At 36.2% G+C, this 23619-nt stretch overlaps 1 protein-coding gene across 1 annotated transcript in view; it reads right to left on the reverse strand.

Moving 5' to 3' along the window:
• The window catches only part of Msr1 (macrophage scavenger receptor 1), a 57191-nt gene extending 34407 nt beyond the window's left edge, over positions 1 to 22784 (reverse strand). Inside the window, exons 1-5 of the mRNA XM_059245014.1 lie at positions 22681 to 22784; positions 13305 to 13410; positions 11175 to 11288; positions 4096 to 4505; positions 1951 to 2137 (exon numbers count right to left, since the gene is read on the reverse strand). Of these exons, the coding sequence (XP_059100997.1) occupies positions 1951 to 2137; positions 4096 to 4505; positions 11175 to 11288; positions 13305 to 13410; positions 22681 to 22779 (916 nt within the window). The 5' untranslated portion in view covers positions 22780 to 22784. The remainder of the gene's footprint in view (positions 1 to 1950; positions 2138 to 4095; positions 4506 to 11174; positions 11289 to 13304; positions 13411 to 22680) is intronic.
• Between the last annotated feature and the right edge of the window lie 835 nt (positions 22785 to 23619).

Consider the following 23619-nt stretch of genomic DNA (forward strand, 5'->3'; position numbering starts at 1 on the left):
ATTCCAAATTGACTTTTGTTACAGAGGAAGGAGAGAGAACTGTGAAGAAGTCATATTAAAAGGGAATTAAATTAGAAATTAGGGTGAAACTTAGCAAGCACTTGGGTTGAAACTTCAAAAAGAAGAAAGGGAAGGAGGAAGGAATAGAGGAAAGGAGGGAGTGAGGGCAGGATGGAGAGTGGGAGGGAATATGAAAATGGAAAATGTTTACAAACTGATCATAATCTTAAATCAAATTTCTTTGAATTACAACAATTGTCTAATCCAAAAATTCTCCATCAAAATTCAGATTGGTGAGATCACAGACATTACAGAGAGATGAATAATGAAGGTAAAGAAAACCAAAATCCACAGGAATAATTTGTCCAAAATACACTGGGACATTTTGTTCTACACTTACAGTTTTAAGTAATTTTCCTACCAAAAAATTTAAAATTACAAACAAAAGCAGAGGACTAGGTGGAGTTCAGTGGTAGAGTGTCAACCCAGTCTGTCGAAGGTCAGGCTTGCTCTCTAGTGCTGAATGGGAGAAAACGGTATCTGTGTAAACATGTCTGTTATTTTCTTTTCTTCATTCCCTTAGAGACACTGTAGAGCAACTATCACACAGCATGTTCCTTTCATTACTTATAGTAACTAACTCAGCAGTCATCCAAAGTACACATAATAGGGAGTAAATACTGGGCCACTTACATAAGACAGATGGGCATCTACAAATGTTTGGTATTCAGAAGCCAAATCCCTATCAATTATTATCCTCATGACATAACCAAAATAATTGTGGACATAAAAATGTGTATAGAGTAAGACATAGGGAAAAATCAAGAGCAAAAAAAAAAAAAGGAAGAAAATGACGTCAACATCATACCACTGACTTTGGCTAAATGAACTTCCAAATCATTTATTTTATGCAGAAGGAAGATGACCCAGAAGAGATGGATGACATAGATTTTTATAGGAGTAATTGGCTATCAGAATAAATTCTTTTAATAAAAAGTAAGTTGAATAATATAGACTAAGCTCTGGTTTGTAAAAGTTTATAACATGAACTGTAATCTCAAACAGAGGGGAAAAGGGAGTGTGTCATGAAGAAAAGCACTTTCAGTTCCCTATTCAACTCAGTTATCTTTTAAGATGCTGACCAGCGTTAACATATATTACAACACATTTTAACAGCAATCAAGACAAGTGGAGTAAATCATAACGTTTCCAAACCCTCTTTGGTAACTTTGAAGAAGAGATAAATTCAATAAAAATAATACAAAAGACAGAACAAGAAAGCGAGAGAGATGTAAATCAAGCTCGAAAAAGAAAAAAAAAGCACAAAATAAAGTAGTAGAAATAGATATAAGGAAAATAAATTGTCAGATTATATTTTTTAAAACAACCATATTTATAGGAAATAAACTTTAAAAACACAGACCAAAAAGTTAAAATTATAGAAAAATATCCATAAAATGAAAATAACTAAAATTTAATATATAGATATAAATGACTTATGCTTGCAAAAAGATGAGTAAGAGTCATTGAAACTGAAGAAGATACTGGTATATCTATGATTATTTTGAAGATTTCAAGAGGTGTCTCTAACTAAAAGTATAGTCAGATAAGAAGTAAAGAGATTTTTTTCATGCTTATATGGTCCTTTCTCTTTTATTTTTTGAGGTGGGCTCTCACTGCAGAGCCTAGCCTTGCCTCAAACTTGTGGTGGTCTCTTGTCTCATCCTTCCCAGTGCTGAGTCACCACATCTGGATTTGCATTTCTCTTTTAGTAATTCTAGGGTGTGAGTGACCTTACCACACCTGGCCTCATACTGAATGTTCTCCTGTGCATTTATGGTAACTGCATCCTCAAAAACCATTTACTTTAAATGGCAGAATTTCAAATATCAAACGTCGGCATGTAATGATACATTTTTAACGTCTCATTTTTGGGACAAGATATCTTACCTTGAATTAAGGTGATGTTCTTCAATGCCTGTGAATGTTCCCAGTCCTTCAGTCTGAGGTCATTAGTGATGTTATTCAGTACTTTCATTTCCTGTTTTACTTCCTGTTCCACGCTCTCTTGTTCTTCTTTCACAGACTGCATTTCTGCTGACACTTTGCGCACACGTTCCCCTAACTTACTGATATCCTGTAAAACACAGTAAGCATCGCAACCTTTGTTGCACACAATTAGGAAATATGGAAGTGCACAGAGTTTTTGAAATTTGAATGTTTTAAAAGAACATAGCATTGGGGGAGTGTTACAGGATAAGAATAAGAACACGAGTATTCAGAATTGTAGTTCTCCGGCTACAAAGCATTTTTTTCTTTTGGCTAAATGATTCATTAAGATCTCAACTAAAAACAAACAAAATCATGAGCTAGACATCTACGAATGGGTCTACTCCCAAATACAAATGTCAAATACTGAAAATTAAAAATAACATCTTGTCATAGGGGTATAGATGCATCAAGGGAGGAAAGTAAAGGAGAATTATAATTAAATTATGATCTCAAAAATTAAATTACAAGAGTATTTGCTGCTGCAGTAATGTTCTGTTTGCTTGCTTGTTTTGTGGTGCTGGGTTGGACCCAGGGTCTTTTGTCTGCTATACTATCACTCCACCACTGAGCTGATCTTCAGAGCAATAATAACTCATCTGGAAATAACTTCATCGGGAGTGATTTTTTTTGGTGATCTTTTATTTTTGATATTGTAATTTTTTGCTTGTTTTTTTGAGACAGGGTTTCTCTGTGTAGTTTTGGTGCCTGTCCTGGATCTCGCTCTGTAGACCAGGCTGGCCTAGAGCTCATAGAGGTCCACCTGGCTCTGCCTCCTCAGTTCTGAGATTAAAGGCATGCGCCACCACCCCCAGGCTTGATATTGTAATTTAATTGTAATGTTTTCACATAAGGATCCCACATCTTAGATATTTTATGATACATAGATTTTTTTATATGGGTGGTGAAGTTTTAGCCAAATATTTAGTTTTTAAATGAAAAGAAACAACTGGAATCACTTAAAAATAGAATCATAAAGCAAATGTTTGTATTTTTTAAGGTTTTGTTTTCCTTTTGTTCTTAACTTCCCTTTCAGAAGGACAAATCAATCCAGATCTTAGCCAGAATTAGCTATAAAATGATCTGGAACCAAGGTCATAAATTACAGTACATGGGCTGGGTTGAATCCACAAACTAGTTTTGTAAATAAACATTTATTGTTTCCCAACCTTTGCTCATATGTCTGCATGTTACAGTTGTTGACTTCTGTACTGAGTCTTTTCTCAGACCATGTAGGTCTTTCAGTCTAAATTTTTTCCATCTCACCTAGAAGGAATCATTATTAACAACTGTCCTAACATATATTTCTCTTGGCAGGCATAAAAAGAGATGGATATTTCATCATTCTACAGTACTGCTTTCTGTGTGACTATTTTTTTTTGATGATTAATACATGCCATAGCATGAACAGAAGTAGAAAATTTAATGCACATTGAATCTTATGATGATTATAAGTGTACACTGTTATCTTATTAAGAACTCATGTTAAAAATGTTTATAATTTTCAAATTTTAATTTTAGTTACCAGTGCAATAAAACCTGTGTATATCTTCTAGAAATGGCTAAATAAATTAACTTAAAATTCTGCTTCATAAGGTATCACGTAAATACTTATATTACTTTATTAGATTAGATTATTAGATTATTAGAAGGAATTATTATTATTAGAAGAGATCATTATTATTCTAAGGAATATTAAATTATTCAAAAATTGACACATACAGGTATTTACCTTTCCAGATATGCTCAGGTAATCTAAATCTTATAATTGGTGTAGTCTAACAAGGCAATAAATGGTATTTATAATATGAAAACACCTTCGTAGTCTAGATCCAACGGAAAAATACTCCCTTTTTGCTGGGAGTCTGGAAAAGGCACCAGTTAAATCTATAGAGACCTTTTATTAGATTGTCAGAGAAGTAAACATCAGTAGGTGAAGTAGAAAAAAATTTTGTGCCTTCTGCTTTCTGAATTGCTGAAAGAAACAGAATCTGGAGGAATTTAGCTCCAGAATGTAACCATGCCATTGCATTCTGAAATGCTTACCTCCTGCTGCTTCACTGTAGACTCGTTGACTTTGTGATTCAGGGTTGCTGTATTGAGCTGGACATCAAGCAGTGTGGTATTCAGACTCAGCAAGGATTTGGAGATTTCATCTAGTGAGTTCCCATGTTCCTGGACTGATGAAATCAAGGAACTTAACTGCAAAAGAGCATCATTAAGTCTTTGGTCGATTGTCATACTAAAGTTCTGGAAGCGTTCTGCATCTATGAGGTTGGCTTTTGAGTCTGAAATGCTTTCGATTCTCTCTTCCATGTCCTTCATGTGTTCCAAGGCAACTGTAAATCTCATTTCAGCTTTACTGGTGTTTTCTTTTCCAATCAGACTTTGAGATGTATCACTTGTGTTACTTGAACCAACTAAGCAGTTCTTCATTTCCCAATTCATAAGATGGGCTGCAAATTTAAACAAAAATAAATCAAATCACAGCCTATATAATTTTGTACTCACCATTCCTTTCTATGTCTCTGCATTCCATTCCATTGCAATATGTTGAATACTAGCCTAAATCAAGAATATATTTTGCAATGATCACACTCAGTATGTTAATATGAATTACAGTCACCTTTATGCTTTTTATGTTAGAATTTATTCCAGTATAGATCATTCTTTCTGATTTGTTGCTCATTAGTCTTCTTGGTCATTGTGTTTTCTTTGCCAATTAGAGAAAATTCTACATACTGATATGTATTGCATGCTACTCCATGGACTATTGTTAATTGAAAATGAGAGCACGTGAAGCCACTCTTCTGGAATAAGCCTGTGGAACATAGCTATATAGGGATGACAATTACAAAACAGCAGTGCACAGGATGAGCAGAAGACTAATGCCATCCACAGTATTGGTAAACTGTTGATTCATTACTGACACTATCAAAAATGGCCACCTTAGTCAAGCAAGAAATTATGAAAATATGTTTGTTCTCTTTAAAAATGCATTGTGCTTATTAGAATATTTTAACTCACAGTAAAATATTAGTCATGGCAGAAAATGTGAAAACAAATTTACCATATGTATTATCAATCTGAACTAAAGGCTAATATCTCGTATATTTATCAAATCATGTTTGTTTCAATTAACATAATTGTTATATTAATTGGTTTGCGATACAAGTCTTCATTATATAGCTCAGCTTGGCCTTGAAGCTGTTACACAGCCAAGCAAACCTCAAACTCATGATTCTCCTGCTGTAGCCCAGTCCTGGAATTATAGAATCTAAAAACTGCCCTTTTATTTTTTGTTAATAATTTTCTACAAAACAATTTGATAAGTATCTTATACCTTATGGTGGATCTGCCAGATTTGCTTAGAAATTCCCCAAATTAAGTTTGCTTCTGTTCTCAGTAACACATTCATTATTTGAAGAATCACTCTTGTGATGAGTCACATCTTCAAGAGTATCTATTCAGTGGAATTTGGGGATCATAATGAGGTGCTGACACATATTTCTAAATGGGCACGTGTTCTCTAAATGAGCTACTTATCCTTTCAGAATGGTATAGAATGATACTCTGTATAATTACAAAATAAAGAAAACTGAAGGTAAATAAAACATTGGCTTTAAAGATAAAAATTCCATACATTGCAATTATATAAGAAGTAAATATTAAAATATTTTACCACTAGTCTATAATGATATAAGATATTTAAGGAAAATGAATAAAGTATAAGTAACTATGTAAATATTTTTATTTGCATGCTTTTTTTACATTGTTATGTTTGATGTATGACATTTTCCACATATGATTTCATAGAGAAGGAAAAATGTATCTCCATATAGCTAAAAATACTTAAATGTGTGGCTGCACCTGAATCTGTTGAATTTTTAGTGCAACCAGTGTTAGAGAGTTTTTGAGAATTAAATAACACAAAGAAAAGCTACATAGTATTATCATCAATTTTGTGTTTACACTGAACCAAACCTATCATCTACATTCCTAATATTAATTAATTCATTATAATTATATATTAGCTATATATACTATGAATATATTACTCAAGTAAATTAATTAATAAAATATACTAAATATATTAATATGTTGTGTAACATAAAAACATTCCTGAAGTGAGTTGTCTCTGTAAACTTAGCAGTTTGTACTTTATTTAACAAGATCTATGCCCTCCTTGCTTCATCATAGATTTTTGCTTTGAAAACAAGCTTTACTTCACATAGTAAATTAATAAGTATTTATCTTAGCATAGGAAGAAGAGATCTGATTTTGCAAAAGGTTTAGTGAACTATGATTTTAATTTGACAATGTACACATGAGTTGGAAGTAAAGGCTTTACTTCACTTATTTATTTTAAAAACAGAATACTTCTTGTCTCCTTAATAATAAATGAAACTAGCATGAGCTTTACTTTGTTTAAAAATGGTTCACTCGAGTACTGGAGTGCTTAGCTAGATGGTGCTTGCTGGGCATGCATGTACAAACCTTAGAATCCAGACTACAGCAATAACTAACTAACTGTGGCAGTCTTAATGAGAATTGGCTCCAAACACTCACATATTAAAATTTATGGTTCCACAGTTGGTATAACTGTTTAGGAAGCATTAGGAAGTGTGATCTTGTAGGAGAGGTATATCAATAAAGGCAGGACTTGAAGTTTCTAAAGACTTGGGCCATTCTAGTTCTTTCTTCCTCATGGTTTTGTCTCAAGATGTGAGCTCTGAGAAACATTCCTACCTTCTTCCTCCCATTCTCTTTGACATGGTGGTCATGGACTCTAATCCTCTAGTTAGAGCAACTGTAAGTCCAAAACTAATGCTTTATTTTATAAGTTGCCTTGGTCATGGTGTCTTATCACAGCTGTAGAGAGTTAATCACTAACTATCTAAGCAAATTAAATAGATGAGGAAAAAAATTTAAAGTAGAGATTACCTCCTTATAATACAGATATATAAAGAATGCTACAAAGACACCACCAATGGACATTCCAACATGGAAAATGGAAAAGCCCACTAGGCCTCAACCTTACACAAAGAACTATAGGCAACTGAGTAAAGCTGAGAACAGGAGGGGTGGTGCATCCCAAGGAGGACCAACTGGTTGACCAGTGCCAAACAGCCAATCCTGAAAACATACATACAAGTAATATCATGCAGACTACACAGGTTATATTTTAGGAATATATGTGTGTGAGCGTATACATATATGCATGTAAAACAAGAGTGAAAAGAGGCAACTATTTTTAAGGAGAGTGGGGAGAGGTTTATGACAGGGTTTGGAAGAAGAAAAAGGAAGATTTTTTTAAATGTTGTTAGATGTAAGATTATGTTATAATGTCAAAAACAAAATTAAAAGAGAATGTCAGAGTTTATATTCTCACAGGTATACTTCTTTTCACTTGTTTCTGGAGAGATGTCATTCTGCATCATCTCCATTTTACACAGAAACAAGTCAAAATTCTTATATACAAATACCCAGGTAACTAGTGATATTTGATTCTATATATCAGGTTTTTACTTTCATATTAGTAATATCTTTTCCTATCCAAAATTTATATTTTTAAAAAATAATTTATGTTTCAGTAGCAATTCATATACCTCCATTCTAGAATATATCTTTTTGTCTTGCTCTAGCCTTATGATGTTATTTTTCTGTCAGGAATACTTCACATTCTTTAAGAAAGGTATCATACAAAGTAGGCCGTGAAAATAATAAAGCAACTTTTCATGTACGAGCCACTTTAAATTTGAATAGCTCCATGTTCACCATTTTCCTTCAGTTATCAATTCATGTATTGTACCATTACTTTCAGAATTCTACAACTATAATCTTTTCATATCGTGTCTGTGTATGCAATACATTTTAACTCTTCTTTGAAAGACATTGTGATTTGGTACTAAGAGTTATAAATGCATTAAGTAACCTATTATTGGTACATGATAATGACAATGACTTCTCCTTAAAATTCTAGTGAATTTGGTATTGGTATTAATTTATAAGATTGGAACATTCTATTTCCTGTCTGTCTTAATAGGTTCCGACTGTAATTTTAAGAAACGGAAAAATCACAGATCAATTACTATCTACTCCAGAGCAAATGTTTTACTTTGTAATATTTCCTAATGGCCCAAGAATTTTGAACTTGATTACAGCCATGGATACTTTTCAGGCTTCTGTCTCCCTTGATCAGGGCCTATCAGAGCCCTGTAGGCTCTGTAGACTGTGGTTTACGTAAAGAGATGGAATTTATTCAAATTCTCCCTGGTGTATATTTGGTGACACCAAGCAAGGACACACCATTCAAGTCTGTATTTCACATTGCAGATAAGTGTGTATACATGGACAACATATAGATAATTTTGTTCATGAGGAATCTACATTACTAGAAACCTCAGTTCTCTTTATTCAATAGCTGCCATTTGTTTGCTGTTTACTTTGATTATGTTTGGATTTTGTTTTCTCTGTTTTTAATGGCTAAAACAGGAGCTGTTTTTGTGTTTTGCTTGTTTGTTTGTGGGTTTTTTATAGAGATAATCTCTTGGATAACATTATGACAATTCTATTTTCATGTTTTTTTTTTCTGGACAATCATGCTTTATTATAATAACCACATTACAATGGGAGCCAGCGGACAAGAGAGGTTAGGACACAAAAGTCATAGATGGGAACACATGCTCCATTATTGAGGAGTTTCAGTTTTCTGGTGTGGATAATGAAGATAATTATAGTGTCTGCTGAAAGAGTAATTGTAAAGATGTATTAAGATAATATGCTGAAACTTTAGAGCCCAGTGCTTGGGCATAGTAAATGATGTAAAATGATAAAATGATAGCTCCTTTTACAATTGTTGTTGATTTCCTTAGCTTTTCTTTCTGAGTACAATTTTGAATCTGTTTTGAGATACTCTCTCAGATTACCTCTTAACAAAGAACATTTGATTTTGCATTTAAGGCTATTTTCTTAGGTAGATTAGTATGTACATTCAAATGAACTTTTCCTAAGCCTTTCTCTTGATAATGTATATAGCAAATACATTGGAAAAAATCATAGAGAAAAGGATAATGACTAGACCAATTAATTTGAATATTAGTTAAAATCCAACACATCTAATCTGAGGAGGTAGTTCAGTCAATAGACTGCTTCCCTAGCATGTAGGTTGCCCTGAATTCAATTCCTGCATCACATAAACAAAACGTGTCGATGCCCCTAATCTCAGTACTCAGAGGTATAGGCAGGAAGATCCGTGTTTAAGGTCATTCTGAGGTACATAGCAAGTTAGAAGAGTTACCCTGGGATAAAGGATACCATGTATCTAGGGAAAACATCATTTGAACATATTATCCCAGTTCAAGTAGAAATACATGCCTGGAGAATATCACATGAAACTTAAGTAACAAATTCTATTTTATTTAAAATCCCAATATATGTTGCTGTGTTATTGTTAAGATATGTTTAAATAAAAGCACATCAAATATATTAATTAGAAAGTCACATTTTAAAAATGTGATATTACTATCTACTTTCTGCATTTGATTTATAAAAAATTCTGAAAAACAGGCATGTTTTTTCTGAGATAGATATTGTTAGTGTAAATGACCATATTTGTTTTCACATTGACAAGTACTTCAGAATATTAGATTTTCTTAACATACTTTAGAAGACACTAGAGACACACTAAAGAACATGGTTAACTTCATTCTCTTTTAGGGAGCATTTTTATTATGTAATAACTGGAATTTCAGGAGTGCTGTTGTTCAACACTAGAAGTATTCAGAACTATGAAGTTTAACACACTTCTGAAATACTCTAAACCTTACCAGTCTACTTTCTTAAAAAAAAATATTACTGAAAGTTTAATATAAAAATTCAATTACATTTACATGTAACAGCAATGAGCCAAGGCAATGTAAAATTCAAATTCATTAGCATTTGCAAAAGCAAGAAGAGAATCTAATCTCAGTCATGTCTAACAGTACATATACAAGATTTATGCAAATCTTTGAAAGAAGTTTACATTATTTACAATGTAAATAAATGAAGATATATTCCATGCACTATTTTATAATTGCTTAAAACTACAGACATGCATGCATGCACACACAGTCCCATACAATTTAAATTAAATTTTTGCCTCTTGGAGTGATAATACTCCCTCCTGCTCATGATGCCTCGTACTGTAAACCTAGCCCAGACGACTTATTACTGCCATTTCCCTACTCCAATAAAAATTCGAACTATATTCTAAATACTTATGTATGCCCACAGATAAGTATAACTCTCATGGCTCATCACTGCTCAACAGAGAAGCCCCCCCACCCACAGTGGACTGAAATTATTACAGAAATCCACAATTAGCCAAAATGCAGAGAACCACTGATCCTGGTATACCTATCCCAAATCGATACACCTTGTACATCTAAGGTTCAGGGAACATCACGGAAGAGAGGACAGGAAGACCGAGAGAAGGAGGATCATGTTGACTATTGAGAGATTGTGTCTTCTACACATGGCATGGATCTGCACCCATGAAATGTTAACAACGTGATCACTTAAATAAGACCTGAAAAACGACACCACCAACTGACATTTCAATATAGATAGAGGAAATATCTCAAGGCCCTAATCCTGGATGAAGAGCTAGCTATTGGCAATTAATGGCTTTTGGTGAAGACTCAATCATCTGTAGGAATGAGTACCCTGATATATTATCCAATCACATGAGGTCAGACCTAAATACCTATACATTTGAGCATCATCAGCAAACGAATTCATATATAAAACAATAATAAAATGAGAGCAAAGAATAATAGATAATGGTTTTGAGGAGGAATCAGGGGACAAGTGAGGAGTTGGAGAGGGAGGAGAAGGAGAGAGCAGAACAGATGTAAATCTAGCCCACTTTTTTGTCAATATTTTTAATTTTTTGTGTTTTATTTGTAAAATTAAAAAAGCCTGTTAATACTTACATTACAGAATCTATTTTAATTGCATTTGTTGAAATCGAGGAATGCTTAGTATATGAAGTTTCTTTATGAATCTACCATACAAAAACTGCCATAGCTCTGTTCTTACAATAAGTGGATGAGCAGTTTGAAAATTCTAGGATACTGTACCTGCCACTATCCCAATGAGCGGTATGAGAACGGCAAACACAAGAAGGTAAAGGGCGACTAGGGCAGTTTTGAGGGACTTCAGCTTCTCCTGAGGGGAAGGGCCATTTTTAGGATCTAAAACAAAGCAAAAGAAAACATAACGAAATCCCAGCCTATCATTAAAAACCTAAATTTAAGTCTTGATAACTGGTGTTGGGTATGAGGTCCAGCAGGTAAAGTATTTGTCGCACAAGTGAGAGAACATGGCTGCATATGATTTCCGATTTGTAAATCTCACATGATTGGACCGTGACATACAATTATTCTAAATGGGATAAAAAATTATTTACATTTTGACAAAACTTTGGAACGCATCAATGAAACCCATCCTCTAGATATATCAGGACCTAATAACTATACTTATCTCCTTGACATGCATTTGCATAGAACAGGAACTCCTATAAAGGGATGTAGACTACAATGGGACCATGCTGATACAAAGGGAAAATGGTAGATTATTTACATATTTATTGTGTGGGGAGTGTGTGTGTGTGTGTGTGTGTGTGTGTGTGTGTGTGTGTGTGAATATGTGTGTGTGACTGCATGTGTACATCTGGGTTTCTGTGGAGGATCATGGTCAGGGCTTGGATGCCTTCCTCTATTTATCCTCACTCTTTACTTCTGAGACAGGGTCTCTCATGGAACCTGCATTTTGTTGATTTGAGTAGACTGGCTGACCAAGGAGCTCCAGGGATCTGCCTGTATTTGTCTTCCCAGTGCTGTGTTTAGAAGAGTGCTCTGCCTCTACCACCCTCAGTTTTAATACAGCTTCCGAAGATCCAAATTCAAGTCCCCCTGCTTGCACAGCAGGAAGGTGACTGAAAAAGTCACCTCCCAAGCTTCTTTCCTGAGATAGTTTCATATATCCCAGGCTAGTATTGAATTCACTCTGCAGCTAAAAATGGCCTCCAACTCATGATTTTCCTACCTCTAACTCCTAAGTTCTAGAAGTATAGATGTGGACCACTTTATTCAGCTCTGTTCAATTACATTTTGTAACACAAAGAAAGGGAAAGAAATGAACATTTAAAAAAAAAAGTAGAGTCAAGAAAAGTAAAGAATGAAAATTAAAAAGAACAACCCATTATAAAAACAGGTTGGAACTGTCTGTGTTTCAGGCTGACTGAATATGAATCCTGTTTGTGCACCCTGTGTGTGTCTGGTGCATGTGGAGGCCAGGGGTCAGATCACGTGGAACTGGAGTCATAGCTGGTTATGAACTGACATGTGCACGCTAGGAATCACAGCCAAGTCCTCTGAAGGAGCAAGGACTCTTGGCCACTGAGCAATCACTCTGTCCCTTCCACTTTAGTTTTGGGACAAGGTCTCTCCCTGAACCTGGAATTTGCAAATTTAGTTAGACTGGTTGCTCAACAAGCCACGGGGATTTCTCTGTCTCTGCCTCTCCAACACCGGAATTACAGGTGTGAACTAGCATACACTGAGTTTTAACTATGAGCCGGGATTTGAATTTGTTCATGTAAACTCGTATGCTTTGCATGCTCTTTCCCCTACATGGAATCTCTCTCCAACTCTTCTCCTTCCACCCATCCTCTCAGATATGGCGTCAAGAGTTAGTAGACTGATAAACAATTCTGTTCTGTCACCTCCAGCCTAATCAGAAGCTGCAGAACATTGTTTCCCTTGTGCTCCTGTCACCATATGATTCATCTGTTGCAAGTGTGATTTTTTTTATCTCCCCGAAAGATATGCAGAAGTCCCAGCTCTAGGTAACGATGGAGGTGATTTTAATTGGAACTAGGGTCACAGAAGATGTAGTCAAGTGTAAATGATGTCTTGTGGTGTGATATTTATTCTGGTGGTTGGATCTTTCTAAGAAGAGAAGAGAACACACAATTACACAGCAAAACAAACCCTCTGAAGCAGAAAGCAGAGGTGCCAGTGACTGGTCTAAAAGCCAGGGCCACCAAGAATTGCCAAAAACCACTAGAAGCTGGAAATGACCTGTGCCATTTGGACACCTTGATTTAAGATTTCTAAGATAGAGAACTATGAGGGAAAAAATAAACAAATCTACTGATGTAAGCCACCCAACTCACCACCTGTGTCACTCTGTCACTTTCTACTCACTAGGAGGAAGCAATGCTGTCATCGAGCGAGCATCGAATTTCACAGACTCTGAGTAGCTGTCAGCATCCTCGGGTTCATCAGGGCAGAGCCTCTGTTGCTCTGTGGTCTATCAAACACACACAGAATACATTAATCCCATATGAAATGGCTGAGGTCACTTTTCATGGTGTAGTAAGTTAATTATTTATAATTAATATTCAATTTTAGCAAGCAAAATGTATAATTAAATACAAAGGTCATATAAAGCACTATATTAATCTTTTTCATGACTTTTCATGGAAATGTAAAAAAAGTCATATTTATAAGGCTGGGAGGATAGTTGCCAATAAAGTGCCTGGTAGTCAAGCATGAATACCTGAATTTGAATGCCTATCATCACCCAAAATGCTAGAGGTGGGATAGCCCTAGTGCTCTGAAGTGGAGACAGGGGGATCTCCAGTATTGTGATGGCCAGTAAGTACAACCCACTGGTGAATCTCAGAGTGAAGATCCTGTTTCAAAATCTATGGTGAAAAGAAATAGAAGACAAAATATCCAGAGCTGATCTTTGGTCTGTACCCACAGGTATACACACTTCCTCCAGACACACAGTCACATGCACACAAACATGCAGTCAGCCATACACTGCAAGCACATGAAAAATAGATGTAATCTTGAGGACTCATTGCTGTGTTGTTCTCTGGAGAAAGGCATCTGTGTTTACAGGCATGTGGTCTTTGTATGTGAGGAGGAGTACCTTGACTTTTCTAACTACAAAAAGTAATAATAATAATCCAAGTGGCAGAAAATAAGTAGCTGGAGAGAAAAAAATGATTTCCCTTAGAACAAATAGTTATACATGTTTGAGACAAATATTTCCTGTGACTTTCTGGACTGAATGTATTAAACATAGCTTAGTGAGCCAGACTTCCTTGCCAAGGCATCTGTTTATCTGTTTAGAAAGATAAAGTCAAGTCATTAGATTTAACTGCACAGGAAAAGCTAACTTTTCCTTACTTCCCTTCCAACTGGCCCTCTCTCCCTCATTTCCTCCTCCTCTTCTTCTTTTCTTTTCCTCTTCTCTCTCTCCCCAACTCTTCTCTATTTCTTTATACTTTTGCATCATACAACATAAATCTGTTCTTGTGTCCTTTAAATTCTACCAATATTCTCCTGAGCAAAAATATCTTTATCTCTAATGACAGGTATCAATGCCCTTGAATGTCTTAATATGGAGCTAAATGGGCCACCGTGCCAGACGTCCCGATACTTGGGTGGAGAGGGTCAATGATGTGCAATTCTAGATCAGAAGACACTGAGTCATAGCTGAGAGCAGCAGAGTCTGGTCTGGTATTGCACAGTTGGGTGACTGCACATGGCAGCATTGCACTGCACATTCAAAAGACAGCAAAAAGAATCTTGAAAGTTTTCATCAAAAGAAAATACTTAACATTATTTTAATATGACACACTACATATAATACATCAATATATTACATATTACTCACCAATATGTATACTTTTATATTTATAAATTTAAATATGACCAAGATTAGCTGAGTGGTGAAATACTTACCGAGCATATACCAGGTCCCATTCTTACCTCTGATTATACAAAATGTCTTAGTTAGCATTTTTATTGCTGCAATGAAACATCATGACCAGTAATCAAGTTGGAGGGGAGGGTTTATTTGGCTTACACTTCAGCATTGCTGTTCATCACCAAAGGAAGTCAGGGACAGGAACCCAAACAGGGCAGGAACTTGGAGGTAGGAGTTGATACAGAGGCTATGGAGGGGTGCTGCTTACTAGCTTGCTCCCAGTGGCTTGCTCAGCCTGCTTTCTTATAGAACCCAGGACCACCAGCCCAGGGATGGCTCCACCCACAATGGGCTGGGTCCTCCCTCATCAGTTACTAATTAAGAAAATGCCTTACAGCCGGATCTTATGGAAGCATTTTCTCAGATGAGGTTCCCTCCTTTCAGATAACTCTAGCTTGTGTGTCAAGTTGACATAAGACTAGCTAGCACACAAAAATGAGTAAATCTATCCAAATTTAATTTTTTTTACATTAAAATAAATGTATTTAATTAAAATACAAGGCTTTCTATCTTCCTCTCTCCTTTTTTCTTTCCACTGTGGTGTTAGTCATTAAAACCAAGATCTCAGTCAAGCTTTCATGCTATAGGCTTTTTAACATTAAACTACATCCCAGGCTTTTAAAATTATACTTGAAAATAAATAAATGTAATATGTAATAGAACAAAATAAACTAACAAAATAACTTGAGATTCTAACAAACGTTCAAGAAATGGTGCTGCGTAGGGTAGAATGGTCTGCAATTTAAGAACATTGTCTGAGAAGATAAACAGATTAACTGTTGTGTTGGTCACGGTTCAGGTGCGATGGCTAGTGTACCAAGAATCCGGCATCTTCGAATCCTTCTTTATGCCCCCCCTCCATTCTCCAATGCTGAGGGATGTGTTTAGTACTGAAATTTTAACTGAACTCATGGCAATGTCAGGAAACAAAACTCTAGCCTGGGATGGGAATGGAGGACCATCACTCATTTCTAAAAGCTCGTACTGCTTTGGAGATAGAGCAAGGATGTGACTAAACTCCTGTCAATATACTTCTAAAATATGGTCAAGGAAATTATTTCTCTGGCCACTCACAGTGACAATCTTTGCATGTTGATCATTTCTGAGAATCGTTTTCCACAAGTCTTGTGTTGTTTGGTCTGAGGATTGTGATCTTTACAGAATTTGGCCACTGGGACAAGGGAATAAAAGAATGTTGGCGTAGGACCTGAATTAGGACCTGAATCTGCTTCCCCTCCCCGCTCCATAAGGCAAAATTGAAAAAGGAAGAAAAAGCCCAATAAACCAAGCAGACCTGTATTGGAAGTACTTTTGTTCTCATCTGTTATAGAGGCTGAAGCTGAAAAAGATAGCAAGAGCTCCATCACAAAGAGGTAAAAATGCCAACTTCAAGGCACAGTGGAACATGGCTACAGTCTCACCATTTGCCTACAATCCTGGCACTCGGGAGGCAGTGGCAAGGGGGAGGAGGGGTGTGCAGAATTAAGGCCAGCCTGGGCCACACTTTAGAACTGTCTCACAAGAGAGGCAAATAGAAGCTCTTAAGTAATTAAGTCAGTGAATAACATATAACCTGGGAAACCGACTTTGGAGGAAGCTGGTTTGGACCCTCTGATCAAGGCTTTCCTTCTGTTTCCTGACTTTTAATCTATGTGGACAATGATTTCACTCATCAAGCAGAACAAATGAACAAGTAAACAAACAAACAAACAAACAGAGTTAATAATGAAACGGCTCTATAATCACGTTAAAGTCACATTCACTGCATTTGTGGCCAAGTAGAAAAATGTTGGACTATGAGCTCAGATGGTAAAGAACGGGGTGGAAAAGCCCTTGTTTACACACTGTTAATGAAACCATGTTGTTACTGGATGTTCCTGGTTCTTCTCCAAAAGAGTAAAGAAGGATTTAGTGTGCCTGTTGAGATATTCTGAGTTCATTTTCACTGAAATGCAAAGAAAACCTTACAATTCATCTGCTCTATTCTCTATGGAGGAAAGTTTATGAACAAAGATGAAGACATTTGTACCTGAAAAAAGTATGTTTGGAGTGTAAGCTATAGGCTGGGAGATCCATGTCTGTTTTTGTCCAATGTTGTATTTCCAGAACTTAAGGCAACCTAGAACTTTGAATATACTTTATAATTGTTGAGTGCATAATTGTGCTAGACTTTGTAAGACTTTAATCACATGTATTTGTTTACCAAATGAAATGGATATTTAGAAAACCAGGGAACTGCAGAGGTGAGTTCTTTTGGAGACAGAAATTCTTCACAATTTTTGTGACTCAGATTCTGGGGGGGGCGGTGGTTTACTTGGCATCCAGAGTCTTTTGGTAGCATCCCTGACCCTGTATTAATGTAACAGGCTCCACAGAACTTAGTATTTCATTGTGTTTTTATTTTTTTTTTTTAATATCCATCTCCTTATAGGAAATACCTTGCCATGACTTGAAAATTCATATTGCTCTTGGCACTCTGAGAAAGGCTTATTTTCTTCTGGCTTTGACAGCCTGAGCTTCCATCAAAATCAAGCTGCGTATTTCCCAGATTTTGCCTCAGCTTTCCCACAAGTTGGAACAATTGAGGAAGATGGAGCCAGACTGAAACACTTTGGGTAAAATTGTGAGTTCATTTTCCTCTTTTTGTATATTTTCTGTTGCTTGCTTTGGGAGCCAGAACCAGGCTTGTCCCTTAGGGCTTAGGAACACAGACTGCCTCTGCCCTGGTCCTTGTATGGATCCCTTTGATTTCATGAGTCTCAACTGGCTACTTAACCACATCCTATTGGCATTTTCAGGGACACATTACTAGAGTTTGGGCAGGACGATGTGGGTGTAGGACAGTTAGTGTGATAGGATGTTTATCTAACCTAGTTTTCACCCTCTAAACTTCGATAACATCTCTTGAATCACTGAATCTCTGATTCTCTTGCAGCAATATTCCCAACTGCTAAAATTTCTTGTAGGGGATATAGAAACAATATCTATCCCCTCTTTTTAGATCCCAGTGATAAACTAAAGTATGATTCCAGCACAGCACAGTTCACTCTAGGAACAATGAATGTGCTTGACTTCCTTAAAGAGCATGGCTGTGGGTTATTGACAGAAGCATGGCTGACTTCAGTGCAGCCCCTCTGAAAAGTCTATGGATGATGGCTTCCCCATGTTTTCATAGATGAAGCCTCCTTCCCATACTAGTTCCCAGCCCATATGCCTTAGCCTCTCCCTGGGTTTATAAGACCACTTGCCATTAGGATGTAACTATATACGAATGGTTGGAAGAGTGGCCAGATACTCTGGTAAATGTCCAGTGGTCCTCCCTGCTCCCTCATTCACACTTTGGAGAGAGAATGTCAACAGTCCACAGGCTCAATGGTGACAGATTCTCACAAGGAGGCACAGTTGATCTCATGAAAATGGTAGCAGCACGGCCAGGAGGACAGCAGCTTCTAACACTCCCAATCCTCATCCTTGTGTTTTTCCAAACACAGTATTCTCGTCAACACCCACAGTTCTATGTGCATTATGAACACTGACTCTGAATGTAGATGTAGGGATTTTATCACTGTGGGCAACGTCTGCTTTTAGCAATCTACTGCTGGGATGCCTTTAATAAACACTCACATTCATGACAAAAAAAAAACATCTTTATGAGCTCCAGCATCAATAAAGATTCGTCACGTATTAGGAGATTTCTCTCAATTTACTCCCTATAGTTTTAAGCTCTTTAAAGGGTGTTGGTAGGGGGTAGGAAACAGGCATACAGAGAATACTTCATCAGAAAAAAAATGGAGAAACATAAACTTGAAAACAAGCTTGATTAGTGGCTGAGTAAAGGAGAAGGATCCCGCACTTCCAGACACAGACAAACCTTTGGCTATTTTCTGTTTGATTTTGATTTTGTGTTGAGACAGTGTGTCACTCGGTGAACAGTTTGCAATGTAACCTTCCTCCCTCAGACTCCTGAGATAACAGGTGTACTGTGTGTCTTCCCCTATACCTTGACAGCGAGTGTGCCAGGGCCTAGCTCTTGTCCTTGTGTCTCTCCCTACTTCCTCCCCTGCTGATCTCAGTGCTTGCCTGTCACATGCAAGGATCCCGGCTTGATCCCCAGAGCCATAAAATGAAGATAAAACAAAGTGAAAGTGAAAAATGACATGTACGAAAAAGACAAAATGTTTTTTTCAGGATGATTGTGCTACATGGATCTGCTTGTACCTCAAGGAAAGTTCCTATTTCACAAATGTAGAATTTGAAATTTCTGCCTTGATGTAGGGCAAGGGGCTTGGACCTGCCTCAATTCAATGTACCAGGCTTTGCTGACTTTCCATGGGAGGCCTTACCTTCTCTAAGGAGGGAATGTGGGGTGGGTTGGGAGGGAAGGCTGGGGGGCAGGAGGAGGGAAGAGAGGGATCTGTGGTTGGCATGTAAAATGAATAAAAGTGTTCTTAATTTAAAAAAAAAAGAAATTTCTGTTTTGCCCTGGAAAAATATTTCTTTCTGACTTGCATGAAGTTTGTTAATTGATATGAAAGATATCACTAGTACATCTCATTTTACCCAAAGGATGTATTATTAAATTTATCAAATAATTTCAATTTTCATCTGATAATTACTACAACAATTTTGCAAATGTTAGAATACATGCACAGGTAAGACATTATTAGCAATCTGTGAACAGTTCTACAGCATTTTCCTGTGACCTTAGACGTAATTTCCAAGTTAAGGGACAAACAACTTCACATAAAGTGACTTTTTCCCACCACAGGCCAGTGCACTGATAAAGGATTGGGAAATTCTTGGAGCGTGGATAATCTATCAGCAGAGTGTTCTCATGAGAAGCGAAACACATCTCTGCCATATCAGCTTTTTATACAGGGTCAAAAGTTCCTGGACGTAGCAACAGGAAAGCCATCTGAAAGAACTCTGAGGTTAGCACGAACCACAGCCTTCATTTTTTCCCATTTGATCATTAAAACAATGGAGGGACATGAAAGCTAAGGTAGAATTCAGCTTTTACCAACCTATCATTTTAATACAATAAAGTGCCATCATGCATCACAGGACATTTTAGTCTTTGTGCATATGTCTAGATTTATACAGTGGACATTGCAATGTGCATATTGATTTGTATAACACATTTCCCTTAAAAATCATGTTTTTCTCCTTCTTTGATTTTTTTTCAAATTTAAAATAATGAACTATATGATTTGATCAAACATGAGTATCTATTTCTATTTCTTATAACCCCTCCCCCATTTCTGGAGCTCATGATTCTACTAATATAAATAATGATGATGTCATAGTGGTCAATTAGTCTTATTCTTTTTTTTTTTTTTTTTTTTTGGTTTTTTTTGAGACAAGGTTTCTCTGTGTAGCTTTACGCCTTTTCTGGATCTCGCTCTGTAGACCAGGCTGGCCTCGAACTCACAAAGATCCGCTGGCCTCTGCCTCCAAGTGCTGGGATTAAAGGCGTGTGCCACCACCACCCGGCTAGTCTTATTCTTTTGATACTTTTCTGTTGAACTACTAGACTAAGTGAAAATTATTGTGAACTTATGGTATCTACCATTCTTTAGAAAGATGGTATAAAACACATAAATATTTGAGTAACATGTAAGTGTCAAGATTTTAAACCAAATTCATCACCATAGAATTGCTTAGCTATTAACACGAGTTGTGTTATTTTAAGACACCTTTGTTTTCATGTTTATAATTATTGTAGAAATATTTCCACGCCATTATTTTTTATTTATTGTACACCCTGGATATTGTCTGTTCATATCCATTGCTTGTACAATACAGGAGTACTTTCTTATATCTGTATGTAACTAAGTAAGGGGTTTGTGTCTATCATCTATTAACTATTTGTTGTTGTTGTTGTCTTTGTACTAGCATTAGACTTGTGAACAATTGCCTGCTCGGCAAAGGTGTTACAGATGGACTATATCCCCAGCACTCTCGTACATTCCATTTTGAGACAAGATCCCACTAAATTGCCCACATTGGCCTTGAATACACTCTGTAGCCCGTGCATATCTGGAACTTGTTGTCTGACTGCCTTGGCATTCCAAACAGCTGGATCACGGGCCGGTGGTCGTGCATCCCACCACTTGTTTTTTTTCATATTTCCTATGTGTCATTTCTTCTGAGATAAATCTCTACAGATATTTGCTCTGGTTTTCTTACAGTCAAATTATTTTGAACATTGAGGTAAAATGCTCCGGTGTAATCTTCCTTATTCTTTTAAAATAAAAGCCTTGTTTCTTTATATAAGCAGCTGACAATTTGTATCATTTTTAAAATTAGTACATTTGTGCAATCATTGTTTCCATGCTGAAGAAATGAGTGTATAAGGATTCCTGTTAGAGACTGAACCATATTGTGCCTTATGGTAGTGACAATCATCCTTGGAAACAGAAAGAGTATCAATGTTTGAATCTAAGACCAAAAAGTGACTGAGAAAAATGTGATGAAGATATAGTCTATAAAATTCTCAAAAAATAAAAAATATAAATAAATAATAAAGTATTAACAAGCATGCTAAATAGGAAAATGCATGTGCAATTCTTTCAGGTATATAATTTTAAAGCAAGCAAGCAAATATTTTAACAGTTTTGAACTATAATTTCGTATATGTAAAGCATTAATATACTATCAATGTAAAGGAATACTATGAAGACTAAGATAATTTTAAACTTGCCTCATATGTAGAAAGCTACCAAAAAATGAATCAGCACTACTTTATAGTTCTGTATTACCATATGAGCTTTACTTATTTTAGCTTCGAGGCAGCTCTGTGAGGTATATAGTCAGATTTTCTCTATTTTGCATCTTAGGACACTGAGACATAAATGGCTTAGGTATTTACTCAATGTTGTATAGGTGGAAGGGAATATGCTGGGGTTTGAAAGCAAGCAGGCAGTGTGCTTATACATGGTGAGCTCTCAGCTACTACACAAAACATTCATCATTTCAGCTCTGTGACTGTTCTGCTACAGTTCCACATGGCCAGCGACAACACCAGCCCGATTTTATGCTGTGTAAGTCTTATTCATCCATCAATATCACCCTAAATTGTAACATCTCCATGAAGATGTTTTTATAGTTCTTTCTCCCTTTAAAGTAATAGTCCTTTCCCTGCATACAGTAGTTACCTAGAGGAATTTTATTCTGTGTAGGATGCCCAAGTTATACTAGTTCTGCTTGCCCATAAGCTTTATATTAAAAATTTCTCATAAAATTAAACGTATTTTTTTTCTTTGTATCCCTTCCCCATATGTAATTCAAAAATTATCTGCAGAAGAGACTCAGCCAATATTTACTCTATGAGCAAGGAAGATTAATACAACCAAAATTGTATTAATTAATTAATACAATTAATATTTAACCAGGTTAAAGCCAAAAATGTCATATGAAGAGAAAGGAACAAACTAATTTATTTAACATACTTTGAATGAAGCCAAAAAGTTTTAACAAAAAACACATAGTTCCTTGTTAAACCGAATATAAACTAGTTCATTTTGTGCATATTTATTATGTTTTCATTAATGAACACCTTGGCTGGAATCTTTACTATTAGTTTACCTGTTAAACAACAACAACAAAAAAAAACTATTAATGGTAGAATAAGGGTTCTACTAGAAATTACTAATCAGATCTCTCTCTCTCTCTCTCTCTCTCTCTCTCTCTCTCTCTCTCTCTCTCTCTCTCTCTTCCCTCACACACTCACATGTACACAGAGTAGACTCACACACTCAATACAAGTAATTTTAGAAAAAATAGATTAAAATTTACCTCTTTTGTCATTGCTGGTAAAGGAGGCGGCACTGATTTATCCACTTCCCTCTCTTTACAATTGAAACCTAAAATCTTTATCACATAGTATTTCAGCATCTGGAAAGGAAATGACACAGTTGTGTGTTGAAAAATCTTACTTTGAAATGTATTTCAATAGCTGTTTCACCAATGCGCAAGTTTGCACATTCTAAATTTGTCAGATAACTCATTCCCCTTTCCTCGCAGGACATTGTAAAAAGAAAAAAAGAGAAGTTAAAAAAAAAAAGCAAGAATTTCAGAGCAGGGTGCAAAGTTAACCCCACACCAGTCATTCCTGGTGTACAAGTTATGTATGACTTCTCCCGAATCCGTTACTTCCCATCGCATCTTCTTGCAGTCATACAGTGCTAAGAGAAGAAACCACGTTTTGTTTTCTCTCTGTCATGCTTTTCTCCTGTTTTTTATAGGAAAGAGTAAAGCCAAAACATAAAACAAGACATAGGGAAAGGCTAGCCACTTAACAGTGGAAATCAGCAATGCTGCTGTTCAATGGTTCAGCAGCGCCGATTTCTTTATTATCACGGAGCACATTGGACTAAGCGAAGCTTAAGCACCAGCTCAATGGAAAGAAAACCCTTTACCTTCTGACATGTGGTCAGAGGTTTGTACGTTTTGTTTTCTTCATTCACTCACATTCCACAAATTCAAGGATGACACACTTAAACATTCAATATTGCATGGTTAAGCTTTTATAACTAATACTTCTGAACAGAGATAGATAATTTTCCACAAGCAATACTTGGTGCTCCAAACAGAAGGAATCATACTTCTTTTTTTAAAAAAAAAAATATTCTTCTCTCATACATTACATCCCTGTGGCAGTCTCCCCTCCCTCTACTGCTCCCAGCCCCCTACTGGCGCCTGTCTCCCCCAGATCTACTGCTCCTCTCCTCCCCT

This window comes from Peromyscus eremicus, chromosome 17 (assembly GCF_949786415.1).
Source record: "Peromyscus eremicus chromosome 17, PerEre_H2_v1, whole genome shotgun sequence".
NCBI classification, from domain to species: Eukaryota; Metazoa; Chordata; class Mammalia; order Rodentia; family Cricetidae; genus Peromyscus; species Peromyscus eremicus.